This window comes from Hyperoodon ampullatus, assembly GCF_949752795.1.
Source record: "Hyperoodon ampullatus genome assembly, chromosome: 6".
Lineage (NCBI taxonomy): Eukaryota > Metazoa > Chordata > Mammalia > Artiodactyla > Ziphiidae > Hyperoodon > Hyperoodon ampullatus.
The window spans coordinates 85,035,061-85,058,694 of record NC_136919.1 but is presented as its reverse complement, the minus strand read 5'-3'; the positions used below and the strand labels follow the sequence as shown (position 1 = coordinate 85,058,694).

The 23,634-nt window shown below is 40.5% G+C and overlaps 1 protein-coding gene across 1 annotated transcript in view; it reads left to right on the top strand.

The window, feature by feature from the left end:
* GNAQ (G protein subunit alpha q) overlaps positions 1 to 23,634 on the top strand; it is a gene marked incomplete at both ends in the record, with an annotated part of 299,023 nt that overhangs the window by 202,994 nt on the left and 72,395 nt on the right. The window contains 3 exons of the mRNA XM_079705894.1: positions 2,616 to 2,770; positions 20,092 to 20,220; positions 22,851 to 22,980. Coding sequence (XP_079562020.1) covers positions 2,616 to 2,770; positions 20,092 to 20,220; positions 22,851 to 22,980 — 414 coding nt within the window. The remainder of the gene's footprint in view (positions 1 to 2,615; positions 2,771 to 20,091; positions 20,221 to 22,850; positions 22,981 to 23,634) is intronic.

The following is a 23,634-nucleotide window of genomic DNA, read 5'->3' as shown; positions in this document are numbered from 1 at the left end:
GGGGGGGCAGATGAGTGGTACCTGATCCAACTCAGGCACAGATATACTTTATCGTTTATAGCATTGCCAAGAATAAAAATTAGGGATATTTCATGGAAAAATCTATATTTTTGGCTTCCCTTCATAAATCGGAAAATCTGGCAACACTGGGCCTATATCCCAATGGCAACAATTAGTGGGAGGTAAATAGCTGCTGTCCTCTTTAATTAGGGTGTGTGTTTCTCAGTGTGCTGTAGTCCCTGTCACTCCCTATTGCCTACATCTAGCTTGTTTTGTTCATTTCTGTGGCTTCCTGGCCCTTATAATGCCCCTTGCTTTGGAGTGCTGTTGCCTTTCTGGGACCCTTCTCTTTAGCTTCCAATAGCAATTTTCTGGCCAGCCAGACAATTAATTATGACCACAACAACTAGTGTCTGTGTGATGCTTAATAGTTCGCAGTGGTTCTCAAACTTTTCCATGTATCAGAATCATCCAGAGGGCCTGTTAAAACAGAGATTGCTCATCAGTTTCTTATTCAAACAGTTTGAGGTAGGATGGAAGGATTTGCATTTTTATCACATTCCCAGGTGATGCTGCTGGTGTGTGTACCACCTTTTGAGAACCACTCAACTACTGTATTGTAGCACAATAGTAAGTCACATGAGCTTGTTGGGGCAGGATGTTCCCCACCAGAGATAACATTTGGCAAGATTAAGCAGTTTATCCAATGTCATAAGAAGCAGCAGAGTCAGATTAAAACCATGTCTTTAGAGTATATCCAGCAGGAGACCATCCCGTACATCCCTGTTCCTGCCCCACATCTGCTCTCCAAGGTGCACAGAATCCTCTAGAGAACGCTGTAAAACAGACATAGCCACGGGGATTCTAATTGAGGATTATACCATGGGTGATCGTTGTCATACCTCAGGACACAAAGAGTTAGCACTTGTTTGTATTCAGTGAGCAAGGGCAGAAAGGCGAGGTCAGAGCTCGACATCAGGCATACCTGTGAAGGTATGAGACGTGCCTGCTGGGCAGAGTGCAGGAGGCCCCACAGCCAGTGTTTTGTGCTTGAAGGAGGTCCACTTGAGCAGGCAGACGGCAGAGCAGGTGGGACCAGTGCAGTCTTGGTATCGACACGGAGCAACAGGCACTACAGAGCCAGGCAGAGCACAGCACTGGGGATTCATTGGGGAGCCAGTGATCCTGTTTTCAAGGGGGAGTCTCATAGGGAACTGTGATTGAGGGAGGCCCACCTGAGGTCTGAGACTTGGGAACAGGACTTCAGGATGGCAGGATTGCTGGTGGGATAAGACAGATTGCCTGGGCAGGGACTAGGTACAGAAAACAACTGTAGGGATCCATTTTCCAAGGTTGGGGTGCAGGGCAGAGCTATAGGGCTTCTCACTGACTAGATCTGACTGTCAGGGTCAGAGCAGAGCTAGCAAGAAAGGTGGTTTCTTCATTCTTGGCGTGTTGGGCTTCTTAAAACTTTCTCTGAGTCAAGATTAGTCTAATGGCATGGGGCCCTTCCCTCTTATGGAATGAGAAGGAAGATAAAGATGGGGAATCAGACAGGCCTAACATGGATTAAATTTATTGAATTCTATCTGCTTAAAACTCTATGAAAAGAATAATTGGGTCATCATGTAATCAAGATAACCATTCACTGACCTAGTTCAGAAGTTTGTTTATCTGTACAAAATCAAGACTGTTTTAACAAATTATCAGCCATCTGCCTCCAGTTTTCAAGATAATTATTTACATATAATGATTTACATATCATGTGCATATGTAATTTACATGTAAACTACACCCATGAAAACCTATTTTGATTGAGATTGTTAGACAGTGATATATTCTGGTTAATTTGGGGGTTGACCGTTGCAACATTTTGATTTCAATCTTGTTGAAAATTTTTTTTAAATCTTTTTACCTCTTTCCTGCTAAATGTTGTATAATGAAAATAACAAAGTCCTTTTTCCAGTTAAAAAAAACTGAATAGCCTCCTCAATCTGATAATATAGATAAGGCAGCTATAAAATAAATATTGGCAATTCAGGAGAGTGGGAGCGGAGAGGCATGCCTACTGCTGCTCAGATTCAGTCGTTAATATTAACTGTTCTTCTGTGGTTTTACCCCTATCCCAGAAGCGAGCCGTAGAAACTAACCCTGATTAGTTGAGGAGTCTGACTGAGCTTCTGCTACTCAGTGAATACCCAGCCCATGAGAACACTCAGAGCTGGGTATATTATGTGTTTGATTATAATAAACTATAAACACAGAGGGGATAAGAGTCTCTTTTTTCCCTTTAATAACATTAATTGATTTAGGATTATGATCATCACCTGAAAACAGTCATTATGTGTAGCATGACATCCTCATTGTTCCAACGGGAACCAAACACTCTGCTTTCCTCTAGTCAACTTTAGGTAGCCTCATGGTTTAATCTAGAGGGAAAGATTTGGGACTGGGTTTTATCTAAGGAGAAAAAAAAAAGAAGCATTACATTATTATAAACCAGTTCAAAAACCTGTATATGAGGAAAGACCTCACTTGTGCACAATGTAATGTGCAAACCAAAGGCAATTTTCAGTGATGGAAAGGAGATTAAAACTTTTTTTTTTTTTAAACAGGCTCATGCACAATTAGTTCGAGAAGTTGATGTGGAGAAGGTGTCTGCTTTTGAGAATCCGTATGTAGATGCAATAAAGAGTTTATGGAACGATCCTGGAATCCAGGAATGCTACGACAGACGACGGGAATATCAGTTATCTGACTCTACCAAATAGTAAGTATTCCTCCAGGAGGCCCTTTGGATCTTTCTCTTTACTTTCATGTGCAGGTACTCTGCAGTGAGACCTTCTGTGTTCTGTAATGTGTGTATTGTTATCTGATTCTAACTGCACAGTTAGGAAGTATAGGTATTAAACTTGTGCCAACCTCATAAATTTAAACTATATTGTAAGGGACTGGCATCACGAGTCAGGGAGAGTATTTTACTGTTTTCTGTTTGGAAAACAAACTGAAGACTCTAGGAATCTGCATTCACTAACCTGTCTCTTTCCCCAAATTGTAAACCAGCAGTTCTCAAACACATACTTCATTGTGCTTTGAAATCTTGTAATAATAATTTTTAATGCAAATTTCTGATCTTATTCATATGCTGGAAAACACCTACGCACATTAAGAACCGCAAACAAATGCGCTTGATTATGGCTTCGCAAACATCAGACTTCCTGGTTTCTAGTTTCCAGGCACAGAACCTTGACTGCTTCCTGGGAGCCACTGTTATGTTGATGGATAGATTTGCCTTTGCATGAAAATTGCGTGGGAGTCTAATTTTGCATGCATTCCCGAATTATTTTGTGAGCTGTCAATCAAAATCATGTGTCCTGGGAGAGATTTGCATCCTAGAGAGGTTTGTTGGTTCTCTAGATTAAATCTTGCCTAACAGAAAGAAAGTAAAGATCTGGCAATCATTGGATTAATGTAATCAATGTGGTCAGCAATGTAGATAATTGGGCGCCTGAAAAATGGATTTTTTTAGTAGTATTTAGCCAGATTTCTGTCTACATTAATTATGTTAACCCAGCATTTGCCTCTTGTATTGGTTCTGGGCAGACAGAAGAAAGGGTGGAAAATATTCAGCAGCCTCAGGGCGGTTCATGTGTTGAAATGACCCTCTGGATGAGAGCAGGACCATGGGGAAAATAAGGAGCCCCATAGGCTGATTGGCATCAGTCAGCAGTGCAGAGAAGATCCAAGAGCTGTTTGGCTCTGTTTTTGAAGTAAAGTGGATCGTGCTCTTACCCTAGTTCTAGGCATTTGTATAAGATAAGTTATGATTCAGGTTAGCCAAAGAAATGTTGCCTGGTCAAAACAGTTCTTGTATTCCTAAGGTAAATCTGAATTACGTAATTCTGAAATGTGACACGGAACGCTCAGGTACACCATGTCTGTCGTGTTTAAGCCGATACCCACTGCTCTGTGCCTCTGAAATGAGTGCTTCCTCATTCCCTACTTCTTTTGTCCTTCTTCCACGCCTTCACGGAGCCTTCCACACTGCCTGTCCTCAGTCTTCCTCTTCCGTGTCTGCCCGCCTTCCTTTGCTCTCTCCCTCTCTCCTCCCCCCGCCCCCCCCGAATTCCTACTGTATAAGTTCCTGTGAGTAGAGAGATGAAGAAGATGCGTTCAGCTCTGATGTGTTCCAAATTCTGCCCCCTCAACCTTTGACCAGCTGTCTTCCTTTTACTTCCTGCGCCCTCTGTCTTTCTGTTTCCTTTGCCATTCCAGACTTCATCCATGTCCCCCACATTGCTGCTGTGCTTTACCCCTCGTTCTTGTTCCTGCTCATTATGTCTTCCGCTGTGCGCCCTCACCTCTGGTTCTCCTTTAACTCCTCTTCACTTCTCACTTTGCTATTGTGACACCTCTCCTGGTCCTTACTGAGGAAGGAATCCTCCATTATAAAGTTATATACACAAATAAATCCTCCACCTCTCATCATTTCTTTTTTACTTTATCCTAAATCCTGTCTCTCCCCCTCCTCCTCACCTCTTCTGTTCTTTACCTGTCACCTAGATCTGTTCTCCCTACAGAGAGTTCTTGCGACTAGGGTATCAGAGCACCAGTGTCCCATAAGGATGTTGTTTACCAGGGTTAGGGCCCCGCCCCCATTAGGAAATGGTCTGCCTCCTGCTCCTGGGATAGGCCCTCTGAGAGATTCCTGTTTGCCCTGAGGACACCTGGGTCGGCCGCTGTGGTTGTGTACTTGAGACAAAGCTCCACCATATGTCTGGTGACATTCCTTCAGTTTAGATTTGTGCATTCCCAGACAAGTACCCATGAGTTGCTTTAGGGCAAAGAGCTATCCGCAGCGGTTTCTCCAGGCCCCTGTTAGCACTGTGATGCTGGGAGAGCCACCATCTTAGAATTCTGTCGCACAGCCTGCGTCTACCATAAAAACACGCCTGCTCTGTGGGCACATCCCTCATGTTAGAGCTGAAGATACGGGGGCACCTGGGACAGGCTGATCTCAACCCCTTCACGTGATTATTCTTTAAACAGTTCTACTTTCCCCTGATGGGGATAGGGAGAACTCGATTTTCTAAATTGTACATCATGTGGGTATATAAGTACATGCACATGCACTTTTTTTCTTTTTTAACCATATCTTTATGCAGAAGTAATAAAGTAAATTATATGTCCTTATACCCACATTTCAGTGTGCATCTTTTTGAAAAAATAGGACATTTGCTTACATAATTAATAATACCATATTATACCTAAAAATAATCAGCAGTCCTTTTCATCATTCTGTACCCAGTTCATATTCATATTTCCCAGATTCTTCCAAAATGGCCTTTAGAGTCAGTCGATTTTAGGGCTACACATTGCATTTGGTTTTTATGTCCCTTAAGTCTCTTTTAACCTAGTAGAGACCTGCTTTGTATTTCACTGGCATGTTGAAAAGATTGACCTGGATTGGGCCTGATTGCTGCCTCAGAGCATGATTTAACTTTCTCTTCCGTCTCTTGGATTTTCTACAAACTGGAAGTTGCATTTAAAGACTTGATTAGATTCCAGTTAACCATTGTGAGTAGAATACACTTTAAGTGATGTCATACACTGGTTTACCCATCAGTGGTAAGTTAAGGTTCACCACAGTGTTAGGGCACTGACAGCCTCCATTATAAAGTTATATTTTTTTACCTTCTGCCACCAAAAGCAATCTGTGTGGTGTTACTTTGTCACTGTGTAATCTCCAGTTCCCCATCAACTCTTCACATGATCGTTTTAATTCCAGTCAATAAGTCTTACCTGGTTTAATAATTCCATTAGGATTTGTAAAAGAATGATTTTCTGCTTTTATCATTTGGTCTTTGTTGGCATTCTTCTATGAAGTAGAAGGTTTTCTCCTTCACTGGTGCTATTTGCTCATCCTGAAATACATTTTCTACCAAAAGGAATATGTTTCATTCAGTCTTTTCGTAACAGTAATTTGTTACATAGGCTAAATAGATGGTGACTGTATAACTTATGAAAACCAGGACATTTTGAGAAGGAAGGGGTTATTATTAATAATTGCAGTGAGGGCTTCCCTGGTGGCGCAGTGGTTGAGAATCCGCCTGCTGATGCAGGGGATATGGGTTCGTGCCCCGGTCCGGGAAGATCCCACATGCAGTGGAGCGGCTAGGCCCGTGAGCCATGGCCCCTGAGCCTGCGCGTCCAGAGCCTGTGCTCCGCAACGGGAGAGGCCACAACAGTGAGAGGCCCGCTTACAGCAAAAAAAAAAAAAAAAAAAAAAAAAAAAAAAAAAAAAAAAAAAAAATTGCAGTGAAATAGCAGGCATAAACTGGGAATCTCCTGGTCAAGCAGGGACATTTGGTCACCTTAGCTAAATGAAACCTAGGGAGGTGTTTTGTTTTTTTCCCCTTCGTTTTCTCTAGAAGACTCTTGTTTACTTTCAGGGAGTAGAACCAATCTATTCCTGCCAATTATGTAAGTTGTGTGTGGAAACCTGAGTTAGCTGGCTCCATCCATGTTTCTGATCTCTAACCAGGATGTTTCAGCACTCTTTATATTATAGATCAGGGCCCAAGTAGCCTGGCTGGCCTGCCTTTAATCCCATTGTGCTGGGAGGCCAAGTATTAGAGTCACTTTATTCTTCCCCATCTTAGTCCCAGGCATTTTCCTTTTCCTTAGCCAGGAAAACCTTCCCAGCACAAAGATAAGACCAGTGGCTTTTTGGATTCACCCATTTGCTGCTATGTTCCACATGTTCCTCCAGTGTGGTCCAGGGAATGCCCCGTGAACTGCGGGGATAGTACTGATGAGGATGTAGGTCCCCTGTCTTGAGCATCACTGATTCCCAGTACTGAATTCATTTTCAAAGAGTAACTCAGAATAATTCCTTTTTCTGCATTCGAGATGGTTGTTACCCCTTTTCCTTTCTGACCTTTGTGTACATTCCACTGGTGTGCCTTTTAGTATTTTATCCTGCCTCTGTTACTTCATGAGGAGGCATGTTGTTCTTTCTGTCTTTATAATTAAAATTTTAAAACTTTGTTGATATTCTGCACCTAACTTCTTATACGGTAACATCACCTTACAGAAATCTTTCTGAATTTAAGACCAGCCTCCCTGAGTACTGACTGTCTCTCTTGTGGTTCTTCAGTTTAGATTTAGGGAACATGTAGATACCTAATCTCTAGCCGTGTGAAAATCCGTGCCTGCCATGCCCATCTGCTTAAAGTTTTCAGTTTAACAACAATTCTCTCCAGGACCCTGCTGGTTGTGAGAGTCAGTGTAGGCCACTTGCCAGGAGTACTGAGAACAGAGGCCAAGCATGCCTCTCTTCTTTTCTACCTGATGAGCTCCTATTTATCCTTCAAGACCCAATTCAGGAGTCACACCCTCTGAAAGTCTTGCCCAACACCAGAGATAGTGATACATCACTCTATCATGTATCTTAACACTTGTACAAATCTCCTTTGTATCTGGTATCGTGTTTACTGAAGTGTCTCTCTCCTCTGCCCACAGTGCCTAACTTTGACTGCTCACATTTGACCTTCACAAATGATTGTTCCATGAAATCATAGACGGGTAATTTCCACTGTTTCGGTGACCGTGATGTAGGCACTATCTGTCTTTGGCCATTATAGACGAACTATGAAGTTCCAGAGCTAAAGGCATTTAAGTCTTTTTTCCTGCTGTTTTTGAAGATCTGGCATGTGGAAGGTTCTGTTATCAAAATAGCTGCCATTTATGGAACACTTCCTGTATGGTAGATTCTGTGCTTAGTCGTTTATATGCAAAACTGTAGATATTTCTTATTATCCCTATGAAACAGGGTCTCAGAGAGGTTGAGTGACTTGTTCATGGTCACACAATTAGTAAGTGATAGGAGTAGGAACTGAAATCAGATTTGCTGCCTCCAGAGCCCAAGTTTTTTGTTTGTTTTTTTTTTTTTTTTTTTGGTTTTTTTTTGCGGTACGCGGGCCTCTCACTGTTGTGGCCTCTCCCGTTGCGGAGCACAGGCTCCGGACGCACAGGCTCAGTGGCCATGGCTCACGGGCCCAGCCGCTTCGCAGCATGTGGGATCCTCCCGGACCGGGGCATGAACCCATGTCCTCTGCATCGGCAGGGGGACTCTCAACCACTGTGCCACCAGGGAAGCCCCAGAGCCCAAGTTTTTAACCACTGTGAAATCCAGCCTCACAGAGGATGGATGGATAGATGGATGGTTGAATGAATGAGAGAGAGAGGGAGAGAGAGAATTGACAGTTGTTAGATATATAGATGATAGACTAATAGATAAAATAGCTATGATTAAATAAATCACTTACCATGAAAGATACAAATTATTTATTAATCTTTATTAATGTTGCATATAGGTAGTTCCGATTTACTGGAAAACACACCCAGCAGGGTTTTGATTATCATCCAGAAAATTGAGCCATGTTTAACAGTATATCAGTTGTTCATACAACATAGAAGATATTCTAGGTCACACAGAATTGAGAAATATTATTTATTTTAGTCTACAGTCTTAACCCCTTTTCCCATACTCCATCCAATTACTTTTTACTGGAGTCAAACTAGAGCCAATAAGAACACTAAAATGATTTGAGCTTTTGTTTTTCTACTTTGATTAGCCAACTTGCTGATCATAATAAACAATCGGATGGCTCAAAAGACAGGCAGCACTGGTAGAAACAAGGAGATGGGAAATTCCAGACGACGGATAAGCAGTTTAGGATAAGTTTGCAATTGGCTTTAATTTGGCATATTCTTCCAGTTCTATTTAATGAAAGACTAAAAAAGCATTTTAAGATGCTGGAGAGTTTTGTAGATTCCCTTATTACCCTTTTTGTTATTGATTTAAAAAAGTGAGAAAAAAAAAGTCTGAGGGCTCTGAATATCTTTAGATAAAGAGTACAATAAACAGATGGCTGTAGGTTTACTTTTTTTTTTTTTCTTTGCCGGGGTTCACCACCTGCCTTAATATACTGAGACATCAGGTCAAATGAGTTCACTGCCTACAGTACCAAAAGCTCCCTGACATTAGCCAGAGAACACAAATCTCAATCAACTTGGCATATAGTGAGAAAAGTCCTCACACTGCAGGCTTTTGGCAAAAGACTGCTGTATCCTTGTTCACCTTCAGGGACCAAGTAATGCCTAATCTTGCTTTACTGAAGTACCCTCCAAGGATTTCAGTAGATCAGACACCTTGAAATTTCCGCATGTTCCACAGCCCATGAATCCAAAGTACATGAAAATTGGCTTTTGGGCATAAGTCAGATTTGGAGTTTACTTCTAACTTCATGCTTAAATTTTTAATTTAATTTAAAAATGCACAAGGAATTTGAATGTTGGATTTTAAATGCAAAACGAATTTTCAGAGGTAGGTTAGCATATCGGCCTGCTTGGGGGCTGAATCCTTCTTGAAGAAGTACCTTGCTAAAAATTAGTTCCTGACTCATGAGCCAAATGCTTGAACCTGAGTGTGTGTTATCTCTAACTCTCGCAGCCATTCTAACTTTACTCTTTATCTGACTATTAAAAAGAAGTGTAAGCCTACTGCAGGCTTTTGGAGGCAGACGAGACATTGTGTGGTGAGACCATTGGGCCAAAGTCCAGCCTTCAGTGGAATTGCGTCTGCCATTCCTCGCCTGTGGGGCTTTTGACTACGTAAGTCTCACTGGCCTCAGACACTGGTGTCTGTTCTGTAATCTCTAAACTCTCTTCTGATTCTGAAATCCTTTGATTCTGTAATAGTAGAATGCCTTTATCTGAGAAACCATTACCCTATGCAGTCAAGTGGAAACCTGGTACCCCCTAAATTTACCTGGAAATGTAATGAACAGGGAGATTATTCTCTACATAGTTAAATGACTAAAAATGCTGTCTTGAGCTCAGAAGAGGGTATTGATCTTGCATATGTTTGCTCTTTTTTAAGAGTGACAGTAATAACATGGAGTGGCCCTTTTATTCACCTGCGTGACATATTTACTTCTATTTTTGTTTTCTTTTATCTAATGAGCCATATCTCCTAATAACCTTTATTTATCTATCTATCTATCTATCTATTTATTTATTTATTGGCTGCATTGGGTTTTTGTTGCTGCTCATGGGCTTTCTCTAGGTGCGGTGAGTGGGGGCTATTCTTCGTTGCAGTGCGCGGGCTTCTCATTGCGGTGGCTTCTTTTGTTGCGGAGCAAGGGCTCTAGGCACACAGGTTTCAGTAGTTGTGGCTTGCGGGCTCTAGAGTGCAGGCTCAGTCGTTGTGGTGCAGGGGCTCAGGCGACATGTGGGATCTACCCGGACCAGGGCTCAAACCCACGTCCCCTGCATTGGCAGGTGGATTCTTAACCACTGTGCCACCAGGGAAGTCCCTCTCCTAATAACCTTTTGCAAGAATAAAACATACCCTGTATTTGTCTTCCACAGTGAACTCTGATGATTCTAAGACTTGGTCTCTAGTATTCCTTTTTCAGAATGCTTGGAGCTGTTAGAGGTGGTAAGACTTAACCACTGTAACCTTCATTACAGAGATGTAGTAGGGAAAGGGGTTTGCCTTGACACCTGTTCGTCATTCATTCACTCTGCTTGAAGGGCAAAGTGGATGTGGGAGACATTTCACTCTGTCAGTTTGCTGCTTGCTCATATTTTGGCAGAATGTTTGCACATTCAGTAGTTTGACCTCTTCTATATAATCCTTCCCACAGTCTACTCAGGATAACATTGTACCCACATGAAACCAGGGGCGCTATTACTATAGAACAGGATTGGAAAATCCGCAGGCCAAACTCAACCTGCTGCCTGTCTTTATAAATTAAGTTTTGTTGGAACATAGCCAAGCCTATTTGTTTATGTGTTGCCCAAAGCTGGTTTTGTGCCCAGTGGCAGAGTTGAGTCATTGCGACAAACTGAATGGCCCACAAAGCCTAAAATACTTACTATCTGATTTCAAACCACCCCACCTCGCAAAAAAAAAAGAAAATAAAAAAATTGCAAGCCCCTCCCATGGAAGAAGACTGAATATTAAAAGGCAACTAGCACTCTGCTTCCACTTCTGCCATTTCCACTTCCACTTCTGGACTAAGGTAGGTAAAATAGACCCTACCTTAGTCCTCGGATGATCTGAATCAACCCAGAGATTCACTTTTAGAGAACGGAGAGAACAGATGGCCTGCAGTCCCTCAGCAGTACTCCATCAATAGCTCTTTGCACAACAAAACTTCAGATAGGAGGTGAGCGTCAGAGAGCTCTAGACTGTGTTCCCTGGTAGTACCTCTAAATGCCGTGCACAGAATGTCCAGTACTAAAGATGGCATAAATGACCAGAAATGTTGACTGAGTAGATTTGGCTCTGAGAGTAAGGATTGTGTCTCATGTGGCTTGGCTTTTGCCCCCATTGTAGTGCCTGGTGCAGCTGGTTGAGAGTGTGTTGGGATTTAACAGTCAGTGGGGGGCTTCCCTGGTGGAGCAGTGGTTGAGAGTCCGCCTGCCGATGCAGGGGACGTGGGCTCGTGCCCCGGTCCGGGAGGATCCCACATGCTGCGGAGCGGCTGGGCCCGTGAGCCATGGCCGCTGAGCCTGCGCGTCCGGAGCCTGTGCTCTGCCACGGGAGAGGCCACAACAGTGAGAGGCCCGTGTACCGCAAAAAAAAAAAAAAGTCAGTCAGTGGGACCAAAGGTAGGGCTGACCAGCTTTTGAAAGGGACCTAAGAGAACTCGTACCTGACTAGGAGATAACCCCACCTCCAGTCTCAAGTGAGCCCAGGACACTTGCTTTCTCCATCGGGCCCGTTCCTTTATTTTCACTCCCCACCTGCCAAGCCCTCTTTGAACTCTTATGCACTGACCCTGATGTTCTTCTTCATTAACACAGTGGCTTCTTGATTTAAAGAATTGTGGTCTGTAATTAGTTTAACATGACCAGCTCCTCAGACCTGATCATCCTTGTTAAAATGAAAGTTCTGGTCCTACAGAACCAATATCCAAGTTAAGGAGACATGACCACGAGAGACCTGCTTTAGTCAGCGACCTTTTGCTCATGGCTGACTTGGCTGCCATCACTGGGAGCTCTCTTCTGAGTCACATCTTTTCTGTGCTGTAAAATGTTATTTTATAGCATGTTTATCGGCATTGCTAGAGCAGGAGCTCCATGAGGACAGGATTCACATCTTTTTCTTTTTTTTTTTCTTTGTGGTTCCCACCCAGTGCTATGCACAGTGCCTAGCTTTCAGTCAGGCTTTAAGAGAAAGTTGTTGAATGAATGAGGAACATAATAAAAGAACAAGTAAATTATGTTTCTTTGCTGATTTCTTCCCATCTCTCTTTTCTCCCCTCTTCTGCCTGTTCCAGTCCCATTCAGTCTGCACGCTGTAACTCATCCCCCACTTTTCTGCACAGTTCTCTAGTGACTGCAGTTCATAATCATCTCTCCCTTCTTAATGCATTCATAGTTAGCACCTCACAGTTTGGCACTTAATTATTTCTTAATTGATTCATCTGTGCTATCTTTGCTTCGCAGGTAGCCTGATGTCCCTAACGGCAAAGAAAATATATATATTTTAAGTAGTTTGTACCAGCTCCCTGTGCCAACGCCCCTCCCTCTCCAACACACACAGTGATTTGAATTGAACATATAACAGATTTTCAATAAATATGTGTAAATTAACTGAATTAAGCACTGTCATTACAGTCAGGATGAGCAGACTAGAATAAAAAGTAGCCTTCTGATGCTTCCGATATGTTTTAGAAGTATAAAAATTGTGTCAGAATTAGTCAACAGCTTTGAAAGTTACCATATAAAAGATGAATAAATTAACAAAGCCAAACAGGCAAATTGAAAAAGGCCTCTTCCTCCCTTCCCTTTTCCTTCTCGACCTCTGTCTCTTACTCTCTTCTGTTGTTTTGTTGTTGTTTGTTGTTGTTGTTTAATATTTTAATTTTATTGGAGTGTAGTTGATTTACAGTGTTGGGTTAGTTTCAGGTGCACAGCAAAGTGATTCAGTTATACATATATTCTTTTTTAGATTCTTTTCTCATATGGGTTATCACAGAACATTGAGTAGAGTTCCCTGTGCTGTACAGTAGGTCCTTGTTGGTTATCTATCTTATATATGGTAGTGTGTGTATGTTCATCCCAAGCTCCTGATTTATCCCTCCCCCCTGTTGTTGTTTTGTTTTTGCTCTTAATTACAAGGTTAATTTGTTTTTTGGGCAACAGACTTGGGAATCGTTTGCTCTGACCCAAGCCTGGCCCTGGCCCTGGCCCTGGAGTCTGTCTGACACACACATAGGTGCCCCGCTCCCTCCCCACTTGACACGAGTGGTCTCTTTACGGTAGACATTCAGATCAACTATCCATATGTAAGATACTGAAACTGTTTACTAGATGCAGTGATATAGGATCTTTTTACGAGCTATTTAATTTACTTTCAGAAAATCTGATTTTCTGGGTTGGTTTAGTTTATTGGCAAAGGACAATTTAAATGCCTGATCTCTTCTGTTTTATCCCACAGAATATTCTCCCTGAGTAGCTTTCATAAACTGTGAGATTGTAGCCCGCCTGCTACCACTAGGTGATCATGTTTTAAACCTGGAATTTTGTACTGAAAACAAATAATTTCTTATGAACAAATTCTCTGTAGTAAATGCTGCACCTCCTTGAACTCTGATCATGGTGTACCAGGTGTTAAAGAGGAAAAAGGAAAGTTGATTTGCCCTCCACAGAGCGAGCTCTTAAGGAGATGGAAGTGTTTGTATAATGAGTAATCAGAAATCTAGTGCAGCTAACGCACCTAACCAGGTTACCAGCCAGGCTCATCTGAGCAGTGGGATCTACCAGAGGAGGGAGGGACTTAGTTGGGTCTTGGCATCAAAACCTGTACTTGACTCTCCCCTCAGGACGGCAGTTTTGCAGAACTGTTACTTTCACTTTTTTCTTTTTTTAAGTTCACTTTGACAATTTCTTTTATTTTTTTCCTTTGAATCCTTGTGGTCACATAGAAACTGCACAGTGACCATAAGTTTCTAGTTTCTCCTTAGCTTCCACTGCTTTTGACAGTGTCAAGTAAGATCTCAGGCATGATCTAGCTTTCACATCCCCCAAGACTTTTCCTCTTCCACGGAGGTCTTCTTAATTTTTTTAATGAAGTCGACCTCGTTTTTCTAACCTTCTTTTCAATAATAAAAAATGTGAAATTCTACCCAGAGTCATTTTCTGTGCCAGAACTTCATCTTAATATCTGACTTGAACTGCAGCTCTCTTATATTGATAAATACAGCCTCTAGATACGAGGCTCTTACCCAGGAGCTGAAGGACCCCAGCATACACCCCATAGTGTGTTACATTAAATGCTCCAAGGTGCTGTATTCAGTTATCTTAGTATGTTTGGTTGGATTTAGAACAAATTACAGAGATTTCTTTTTCCACTTACCACCCACGGGTGCTTTCCCCCTTTTGGTATAATTGCTAAGGCTTGTATGCCTAATACGTGTATTAATTTTTTTTAACACCGGCTGTAATATGATACTGTTTACTTGCTGAGTCATCTCTAAATTTTATTCATGTTTCCTTCATTAAAAAAAAAAGCAAACCCACTTGAATTTCTAATTTCTATGTTATTCTTGGCTTAGATTTCAATTACCTTTCCAGTCATAGGTAGTAGGGCTTTTTCTTTTTACTTCTAAAAAGATCTAAGAAAATAAGTTCTCATTACATGTCAGATTGGAGCATAAATTAAATTTGAAGGTCAACTCAAATCTGTTACTGACAAACTACTGCCAAAAACTAAGGAACAATTGAAATCTCTTTTTAAAACATTCAAAAGAGAAATGCCATATTTAGTTTGATTAGAGCATATTGTTTTAGTGACATTCAAGCTTATCGCATATATTTTTAATCATTTAAAGTAATGGATTATACCCCATTTCTGAATTTCATACTTTTTCTGCAGCCAGATGTGATACTGAAGTTAAATGTATAAAGACTTTAGCAGCTACAAGGTGTAATTATAAACGAATGGGCATGATTTCCTTGTCTTTCTTATAAATCAGTCATGCTAGAGAAGGATGTTTTGTGGATAATCACCACGGATTAGAGACGGTTCAAACAAGTTCCCAGAAAATGGCTCTTTCCAAAATATACAAGCATTCATTCCTTCCCTAATAAACTCCCCTGTTTCTCCTCTTCATATAACCTCCTTTTTTTCTACAAGTTGGTAAACTCATTGCAGGCAGGGATCATATCCTGGGAATTTTCATTTCCTTAGCACCTACCAGAATGTCATGATCAAGATGGTTGTTGAATTTCCGATGACCCTGCATTTTTTCATGGTAGGAAAGGAATTATGGAAATTTTACTAGTCTTCTTGTCGCCTTGCTTTTCACTGAAAACCATCAGAAACCTGTTTCTTCCATTAAAGATACTGTGTCACAATCATTTGTTAATAAGGGACCACTCCCTCTGTTGGCCCTGGATTAGAGTGTATTCCAAGGCCTGAAAGCTTGATTGACAGTCATAAAACGGATGTACAAGTTATATCATTTTGTGACCAGGACCTAAAGAAGAGCAGGAAGCGCATCTACTAAATGAAATTAAATGGATATTGCCTTTCCTTTCTGTGTTGTCTTTATACTCGTCAGAGGCATTTGAATTCAGAATTTAGGTCTTACATAATGCAGGCCAGTAATAGCCTGGAGAAGTAGTTATGTAAAGATGGGTATCTTACAACCCCCACACCCCGTTGTTTTCTCCTAGAAGGTGTAACCTGCCTTTCTAACCACTACAACGTTTTCCATAAAATAGTTTTAATTTGGGTCCCAGGTTAAGCATCTGCTGTGTTCCAGGCCCTTGGTTGAGTGTCGGTGACCAGCCTTGGACAAAGGGAGTCATGGTCCTTGACCCCATGGAGTGTGAGAACCCTAACTGGGCAAATGTCTGTGGGAAAATGTTGAGGTTTTTGGGGTTTTTTTAGTCAATTGTGAAGTTATCAATTATTGAATGTCTCAAAGCAATGACAAGTCATTAAATTCCCTTGAATGGATTGGAGTAAGATGAGTTTGACTAAACCCATTTTCAAGCACATCTTAAATAAGTCTTCACTCCTAGACAGTTAAATAAGTCCTGTGTGTACCATGGAGCTTTCTCTCTCTGACATCAGGAGAGAGCTACTGCCAGCCACTTGTTATACACACATTGCCTTGGAAATGTACCTTGTGCCTGTCACCATAGCAGCACCCTGAGAATGACCTCAGCAGCCACTCAAAATCATTCCTACAAAACAAATTCTAACTATAATTAACTCTCTGAATTTACTCTGCAGTATAAATTGTTCAGACCTCAGTGTTTTTTAGTTAAAGGTTAAATGAATGGAGTAATCCAACATGAACCCATCCGCCCCCCATATTCCACCAGCGTTTTTCCCCCAAATACGAGGTGCTTCAGTGGAAAGTACAATTCAGTGAAGAGATTATTCCATCATTACCTCTTCTCAGAATATGACAAGAATCAGCGAATAAGGATATGCTAGTCTTACCATGCTAGAACTCCATTTCTGAGGCAGTAGAGTGGCTTTTTTCCCTAAGCAAATGTGAAATGCAGAAAGTGCTGTGCGTCCCTCCAAGTCCTGAAGCCCAGAGTGAGGGGGCCACGTGGGGTTGGCGCTTGTGCAGGCAGAAGCTCTCCACACTGGCCTCTCTTTGGCAGTGAAAGATGCTAGTCTAGGTGCCCTGCACGTTTTACTTGTTTCTCAGATTATCTGCAACAGGTCTTCAGTTTTGGGTAGCTTTTGAGCCACCCAGACCTTCCTGTAGGAGAAAATAGATTGTGTGTCTTTTGTTTGATTGGGGGGGAGGTTGTTCTGTTTTGTTTTTCTAGTCTTGTTTTGGGGTGTTCTAGGTTTGGTTTGGTTTGGTTTGGTTCCGGTTCTAGATAATGTATGTTTCAACTAGCAGACCTTGGTAACAAGTTCTTTTCCTTTTTTTTCTTTTGTTAAACTAGATCAGTTTGACTTTTTTTCTCCAAGTGAAGTGGGCCTTTCTCTCCACCATCCAACTAAAACAAAACAACAAGAATGTCAAGCAAGAAGTGCAATTCACTTTCCAGTAAATTGTAAATGTATGAGGATCTTTAATGGCCATTTCCTTGCCTTGAAATATGTTGAAACCTGGGCAATGAACAGACAGAACAGAGCCTAGCAAGCAGCAAGTGCCCAGTATAGGTTAATTGTTACGTTGCCGTTGTTACTCTCTGAACTATGCTTACATTGAAAAGGAGCAAAAGAAAGATGAAGGGGGAAAGTATTCTTGCACGTATGAATGCTTCAGATATTCAGCTAATGTCTCAGTAGTGCCTGGCGTTCACAGAGAGAAACCACTGACAGTATTTTTAGGACAGCCTCTAAACTCGTATCAGTGGCTTTCAGTAGCAGGTGTATATCCTGATTCTGTGTTACTCCATCGTGTCTTTCCCAGAGCTCGGTTCACCCTTCTGAATTGGAGAGAGACTAGCAAGGTTCTCACGTGCAGTGTGACAGGGACTCTCCCAATTCATGTGCTGGTTCTTCAAATTTTCCTGTGCAAGGACACATGTTTAAAAATGAAGTGGCAACGAGTAGTCTGTTGAGTTCATCTTCAAGAAACAGATCAAGAAACAGAAAGCCACGATCTCTCTTCCCACAAGAACACAGTAGCACCTTGTGTCCAAGACTTAGCCACCTTCTGTTCTGACCTCTGGATTGGGTGAAGTGAGTAGAAATGGTTTACTGGGCAGCCTATTTCCAAACAAGCTTGCCAATGTGAATTGGAAGTTCTCTGATTCCTCTGAATTAAATATTTGTATATAGTAGTTAAATAAATTATGATCTTGCAGATTTCAAAATGTACATTCATTTCGAGTTTTTCAAATCAAGGAGCTCATAAATCAAAAAACTCCATCTATACAGAGTACCCAGTTGATTTTGCATTTATGGAGTCATGAGCTGGTTTATCTGTAGGATGAGATACAGGCCAACACCCAGAACATGGGCTTGTTAACCCCATCAGGCACCTCCCAGACCCTGCCAGGATATTCACTAAAATTTGGAGTCCAGTCCTTTTTTACATTTCCTTCCTGCCTCTCAAGCCCATATTCTCCCAGCCTCTCCCTCTTTTTGTCCCCCAGCCACTCTTATAATAATTAAAGATACCAGGCTGGTTTCTATCAGCCAGTAGAGAGCTAATTGCCAGCTAAAGAATCATTGATGTGTTTGGGACAAGGCCACTAGAATACTAATTATAGTTGCTTTGTATTAGGAATTTCCAGACTAATATTGTGCTTCTTTGTCTTAAAGAATTGATACAGGTCCAAAAAGGCAGTAATTTATTTCTTTGTTAAAGTCAGACATAGCTCTACTATTTTATGATCCCATGAATCTTAGAGACTTACATTTTTTTCAATATTCAGTTTCAAATTTAACAGTATCATTGGTACGGAAACCCCACTAGTAAGAAGGATATTTAAATAATGCTAAAACTAAATCTCAGCATGGGAAATCATCCATCCATTCAGCAAATAATCGTTAAGTATTATTTGCCAGGCACTCTTTTAGGTACTAAGGCAGGAATAACAGGGCGAGACAGCCTTTATCCTGGGTACGTCATGTCACCTGAGTGCTTGTGCTCTTGCTGAGTTATGCTCCACACCAGACATTCCCCGTTACATGTCTCAGAACTCACTGTCTCTTTGTTTGTGGGCCTGTAGGGGTTGAAGATCTAATCTCTTCCAAGTCTATAATGGTTCTACCTTTTCTTTAAATCTTATTCACACGTTAGTTACTTTCTGTATATACTTTGCAGTTGTATGTTTTGAAATCATATCTGTGCTCCATCCCTTCCAGGGCCAAAGGGAACATAGTGACTCTTTGAAATCACGAGGATGCCATGCACAACAGTCATTTTTACCTGTTTTGTCATCAGTTATATCAAATTATGTCATTCTTAAAGTTGTAAATTACTTTTGGAATTTGAGAGAGTGGAAAGTGAACGGAATATAACGCTTTTGAAATGATAGAATTATACTGATGGAGGACATATGTGTGGTTGCCAGGGGTTAGGATTGGGATGGGTAGCACACAGAAGTTTCTTTCTGCTAACAGAACAATTCTGTATCCTGATTGCAGTGGTGATTGCACGAATCTCTACATGTAATAAAATTTCAAAGACGTATGCACCCCCAAAAATATGTGTGTGTGTGTGTAAATATTGGTGAAATCCAAGTAAGGTCTGTAGTTTAGTTAATAGTATTGATCAGTGTCAAATTCCTGGTTTTGATAATATTCTATGGTCACATAAGATGTTATTATTGGGGGAAATTAGGTGAAGGGCACAGGGGAATTCTCTGTAATATTTTTGCAGCTTCTTGTGGGTCTATAATTATTTCACAATAAAAAGAGCTTTTTTTAATGGAAAAGTGTCATATAAGCAGATAAATGTAAAGTTTAGGTGTGATGAGTCTATACACTGGGAATATCTGGCCTTCGTTATTGTTGCCTCAGTAACTAGAAATCTCGTGGCTTCACATTAATTGTGAGTGACTTAGGCTTTGGACAGAGTTTAGGACATGGTATGCTGCTGTCTTATAAGGAAATACATTCCAGGAAAAGGCTCTGATGTTCTGTAAAAAGGCAAAAAAATGCATCCTGACCTTATGTGTAGCTCTGTTATCTGTTTGTTTATACAAATAACATTTGTATAAATAATTCAAAAACTATTTGCTTTAAACTCCTGCTTACCCACCAGACCTGCTAAACAAGTAGAGGGTAGGAGACTCATTTAATTCTTTTCTTCTCCCCCTTTACGTTCTGTCAGGGTTCTATTTGACAGTAAGAGAAGAAAAGAGAAATACTGTGAACCAGGTCATCCATAGATGGACAACCTTGCTCTAACAGAAGGTTGACTGTATCTTTCACTTCCCAAGCTACTCTACCACTTTCTGATATTTTTCTTCCTTCTCTCCACTTCTGTCTTAGGATTCATTGTTGTCCTTCCTTTTCCATCAGCAGGTCTGGTGTGATGGTGTCACTGACATTCTCATGTGTCTTCCCTCCTCCAGCTATCTTAATGACTTGGACCGCGTTGCCGACCCTGCCTACCTGCCTACGCAACAAGATGTGCTCAGAGTTCGAGTCCCCACCACAGGGATCATCGAATACCCCTTTGACTTACAAAGTGTCATTTTCAGGTAGTACTTGAGTCCGTAAAATCCACTTCCCAGCTCTTCTGCCTTGAGCACATTTTGTGAACGCTATGAATATTGAAACCATGTGTAGACTTTAAACAGTATCACCTTTATAACAATTATTATCATTGGAGACACAAATGAAATAATGTGTCCCTGAAAGAGGAAGCAGAGGAAAGATGTATGGGCAGGTTTCTTATTTCAGGTTAAATCACTGAGAAATCAGTGAATAGTTTCCTGGTGGTTAAAAGTTACTCAAACATTGGTCCAGACTAAAATTGGTTGGGAATCATTTTAACTATGAGGTCAGTGTTTGTACATTGTACAAACTGTATTTTTACATATAAAACATGTATATGTAAAAACTGTATTTTTACATTTGTATAAAGATATAAATTATCTTATAACCCTATTAATAACAGAAATTACAGGTTGTCAGAAGCTTTCATGTTGTTTCCTCCAGGTCCTCTGGTACCAAAGTAGAATTTTTCAGTAGCAATAAGAATACGGGCTGTTTTGTGCTCCTAAAATGAGTTGCCTGAAAAATTTTAAAATACATGGTTTTGGAAATGGATTGATTAACCTAGTCTAAATTTACATAGGAAAATAGAATGAAAGTTTACTACTTTCTCCCTTACTGCTGCTATTCTTTCTGGGTAATACTTCAGCTGAAGTAATCTAATTTTTTTTAAGATGAGAAAAAATAAACAAGACTGATGTACTTTCATTTAATCTCTTATTACACAATCACTCAGACGTACTTTTAGTTAGAATACAAACCACATGGTACATGGAGAAATGAGGCCATATGAATATGTCTTTGGGTGCAGAGAGTTGAGTTCCTTGGGAGAGGCATCCATTTAAGACAACTACGTACAATACAGGGTTGTGAAGTGGAAATGAATGTAACTCCTGTGATCTAACTCTGCCATGTGACCCTGATGGGCAGGCCCTCCATCATTCCCTGCAAAGCACTGTGTGTTTCATTCTAATCAATCTCTGCACCTGTGGTTACATCTGGCTGCCATACGCTACTCTAATGGACATAGCCATAAAGAGGGTGACACTTCGGAAATAATTTCTGAGCCTCGTTTTTTTCATCATTAAAATGGTTACATTAGATGATCACCAAGGCTCCCTATAGCTCCAGCATTCTGGATTAAGTTTTGAGTTCATTGCGTTTAGAGATTAATTTGAGACACCAAATTTCCTTCTGCTTATAACCATGTTAGAATATTTTCAGAAAACATAGAGCATTTCATGGAGATTTTCATCTCCTTTTTGCTTTATGATTACTGAAATCTGAAACCAGGTTACTATTACATCTTGGGTTTTTCCCCTACATTTTGGGCACAAGCTTTTAAAGGACATTCTTTGGCACTTCAGTAAAAGTAATGACTTAGGAGAATAATTTCTTGCTACCATCAAAAACATCTCATAGGGTTTAGCATGACAGGATTTCATGGAATGAGGATTTTATATAAATGAGTATATTATTGATTTGACATCAGAGAAGAGCTAACATTTTAATATTTCTAAAGACCTAAGATTTCTAGTTTTGATGTCTGTAGTTCATAGGTCTCCCTGGATCCATTGTTTTGCCCCTCAGATATCTCTTTCATAGGAAACTTTTCAAAGCAGTCACTGGAAGATTCTTGATTTCTTAGTTTAGGTTTGATCCTTAGCAGTTTTCAACAAACACTTAAAGAGCCCTACTCTCAAACTTTTATACCTAAAACTCTCATTTTCTGAAAATATTTTATCTTGTAAACATTGTGCACATTTTAGTCAAGTTATGGATTCAACAATTTGAAGAAACTTGGATTCATTGCCAAGTTCTGCTAAATATTTTCTATATACACTAGCACTCAAATTAATTGATGCCAGTGTTGATTCCTGAGCACAGAATTGAGGTGTAAAAACAAATCCTCGGTGTAGTTCAAATGATGGCCTCTTATAGCATCTTGATGTTTTATACATACCACTTCTAGCAGTTTAGCAGGTTGATTTGTGCATAAGGCTGATTGCACCATGTTACCCAACATGATTGGACTGTCCCAAATTATAGTCAATACTGGAAAGAAAAAACAGCCCCAAAAGCTTACCTTCCTGATGAAGATCAGTGAGGTTTTGTTTGCATTTAGTTGAAGCATTACATACCCATTTTGAAATACATAGCATTGTACATCTTTTAAATGCATTTGTAGTCATTCCTAGCTTCCCTGAGAAATACATGAGGATCTTCATTCTCATTTTATAGGAAAAGAAACTGAAGTCAGTATTTGCCATTAGAGCTGAACACAAATAAAACTCGTTTTGTTTCTGACTCTTCTGTGCTTGATTAAATAAAACAGCCTTTTTCCTTGGCTTGGCACAGGATTTTTTTTTTTTACAAAATTATAATTTTTATACATATCAGGTAAGTTTCTAATAAGTGCAATGAGTTATTACCCAGAATGTCTTGACTTTGATTGTTAGGTAACAGAAAATTAGTAGATGTTCAATAAGTGTTAATTGGATTGGTTTTGATGACTATTCTCTTTAGAGAGTGGGTTTCCTAAGTTTGTAAGTAAAGCTATATTTATATTGATATTTTTTATGTGCTATTAATATGAATATTATTAACCTTGCAGAATGGTCGATGTAGGGGGCCAAAGGTCAGAGAGAAGAAAATGGATACACTGCTTTGAAAATGTCACGTCTATCATGTTTCTAGTAGCGCTTAGTGAATACGATCAAGTTCTCGTGGAGTCAGACAATGAGGTGAGTGCTCTGTGGACAGGCAATGGATTCTCACTTTAACATCTGATACAAATAAATGATAGGGTATGGGGTAAGCTGACTTCATTGCTTTCTTAACTACTGATTTGGGAGTTTTTTTAAATAACCCTGTGGTACCATGTGGTATACTCAGAACAGGAAGATGTTTGAGCAGGTCTGTGTGTTCAGGTCTAATTGGACCCTATGTGATACTTTTAACACTACAGCAGAGGCTCTGAAAATGAAAATAACAAGGAAATCCCTAGGCTAACTGTCACGTTATTTTATAGCCTTCTTCCTACAGGATGGAGTTGGGAGTGTTGGAGTGAGTCAGCCTGTTTTGTTCTGTTTTCATTTTGTTTAAATTGTTGTTTGTATGAGGGGTGGGTCCCAAAGAGTACTCAAAACCTCTCTTGGCAAATGTGAATGACTTTGCAGCTGGGCTCTACATCAGTTTGTTCTGGAGCCAAGAAGTGTCCTAGTGATGTGACCTTTCTGCTCTTATAGAATTCTATAGGCTACTGCATAACTTTGTCTCTACTAAGCACTGGGTGATTGAAAAAGCATCTTTGATATGCCTGTCTGGAGAACTGATTCAGTGTTGTCCTCTCCTCCCTACTGCATGAAATTCTAACAAGTATAAATATGGGTTTTTAG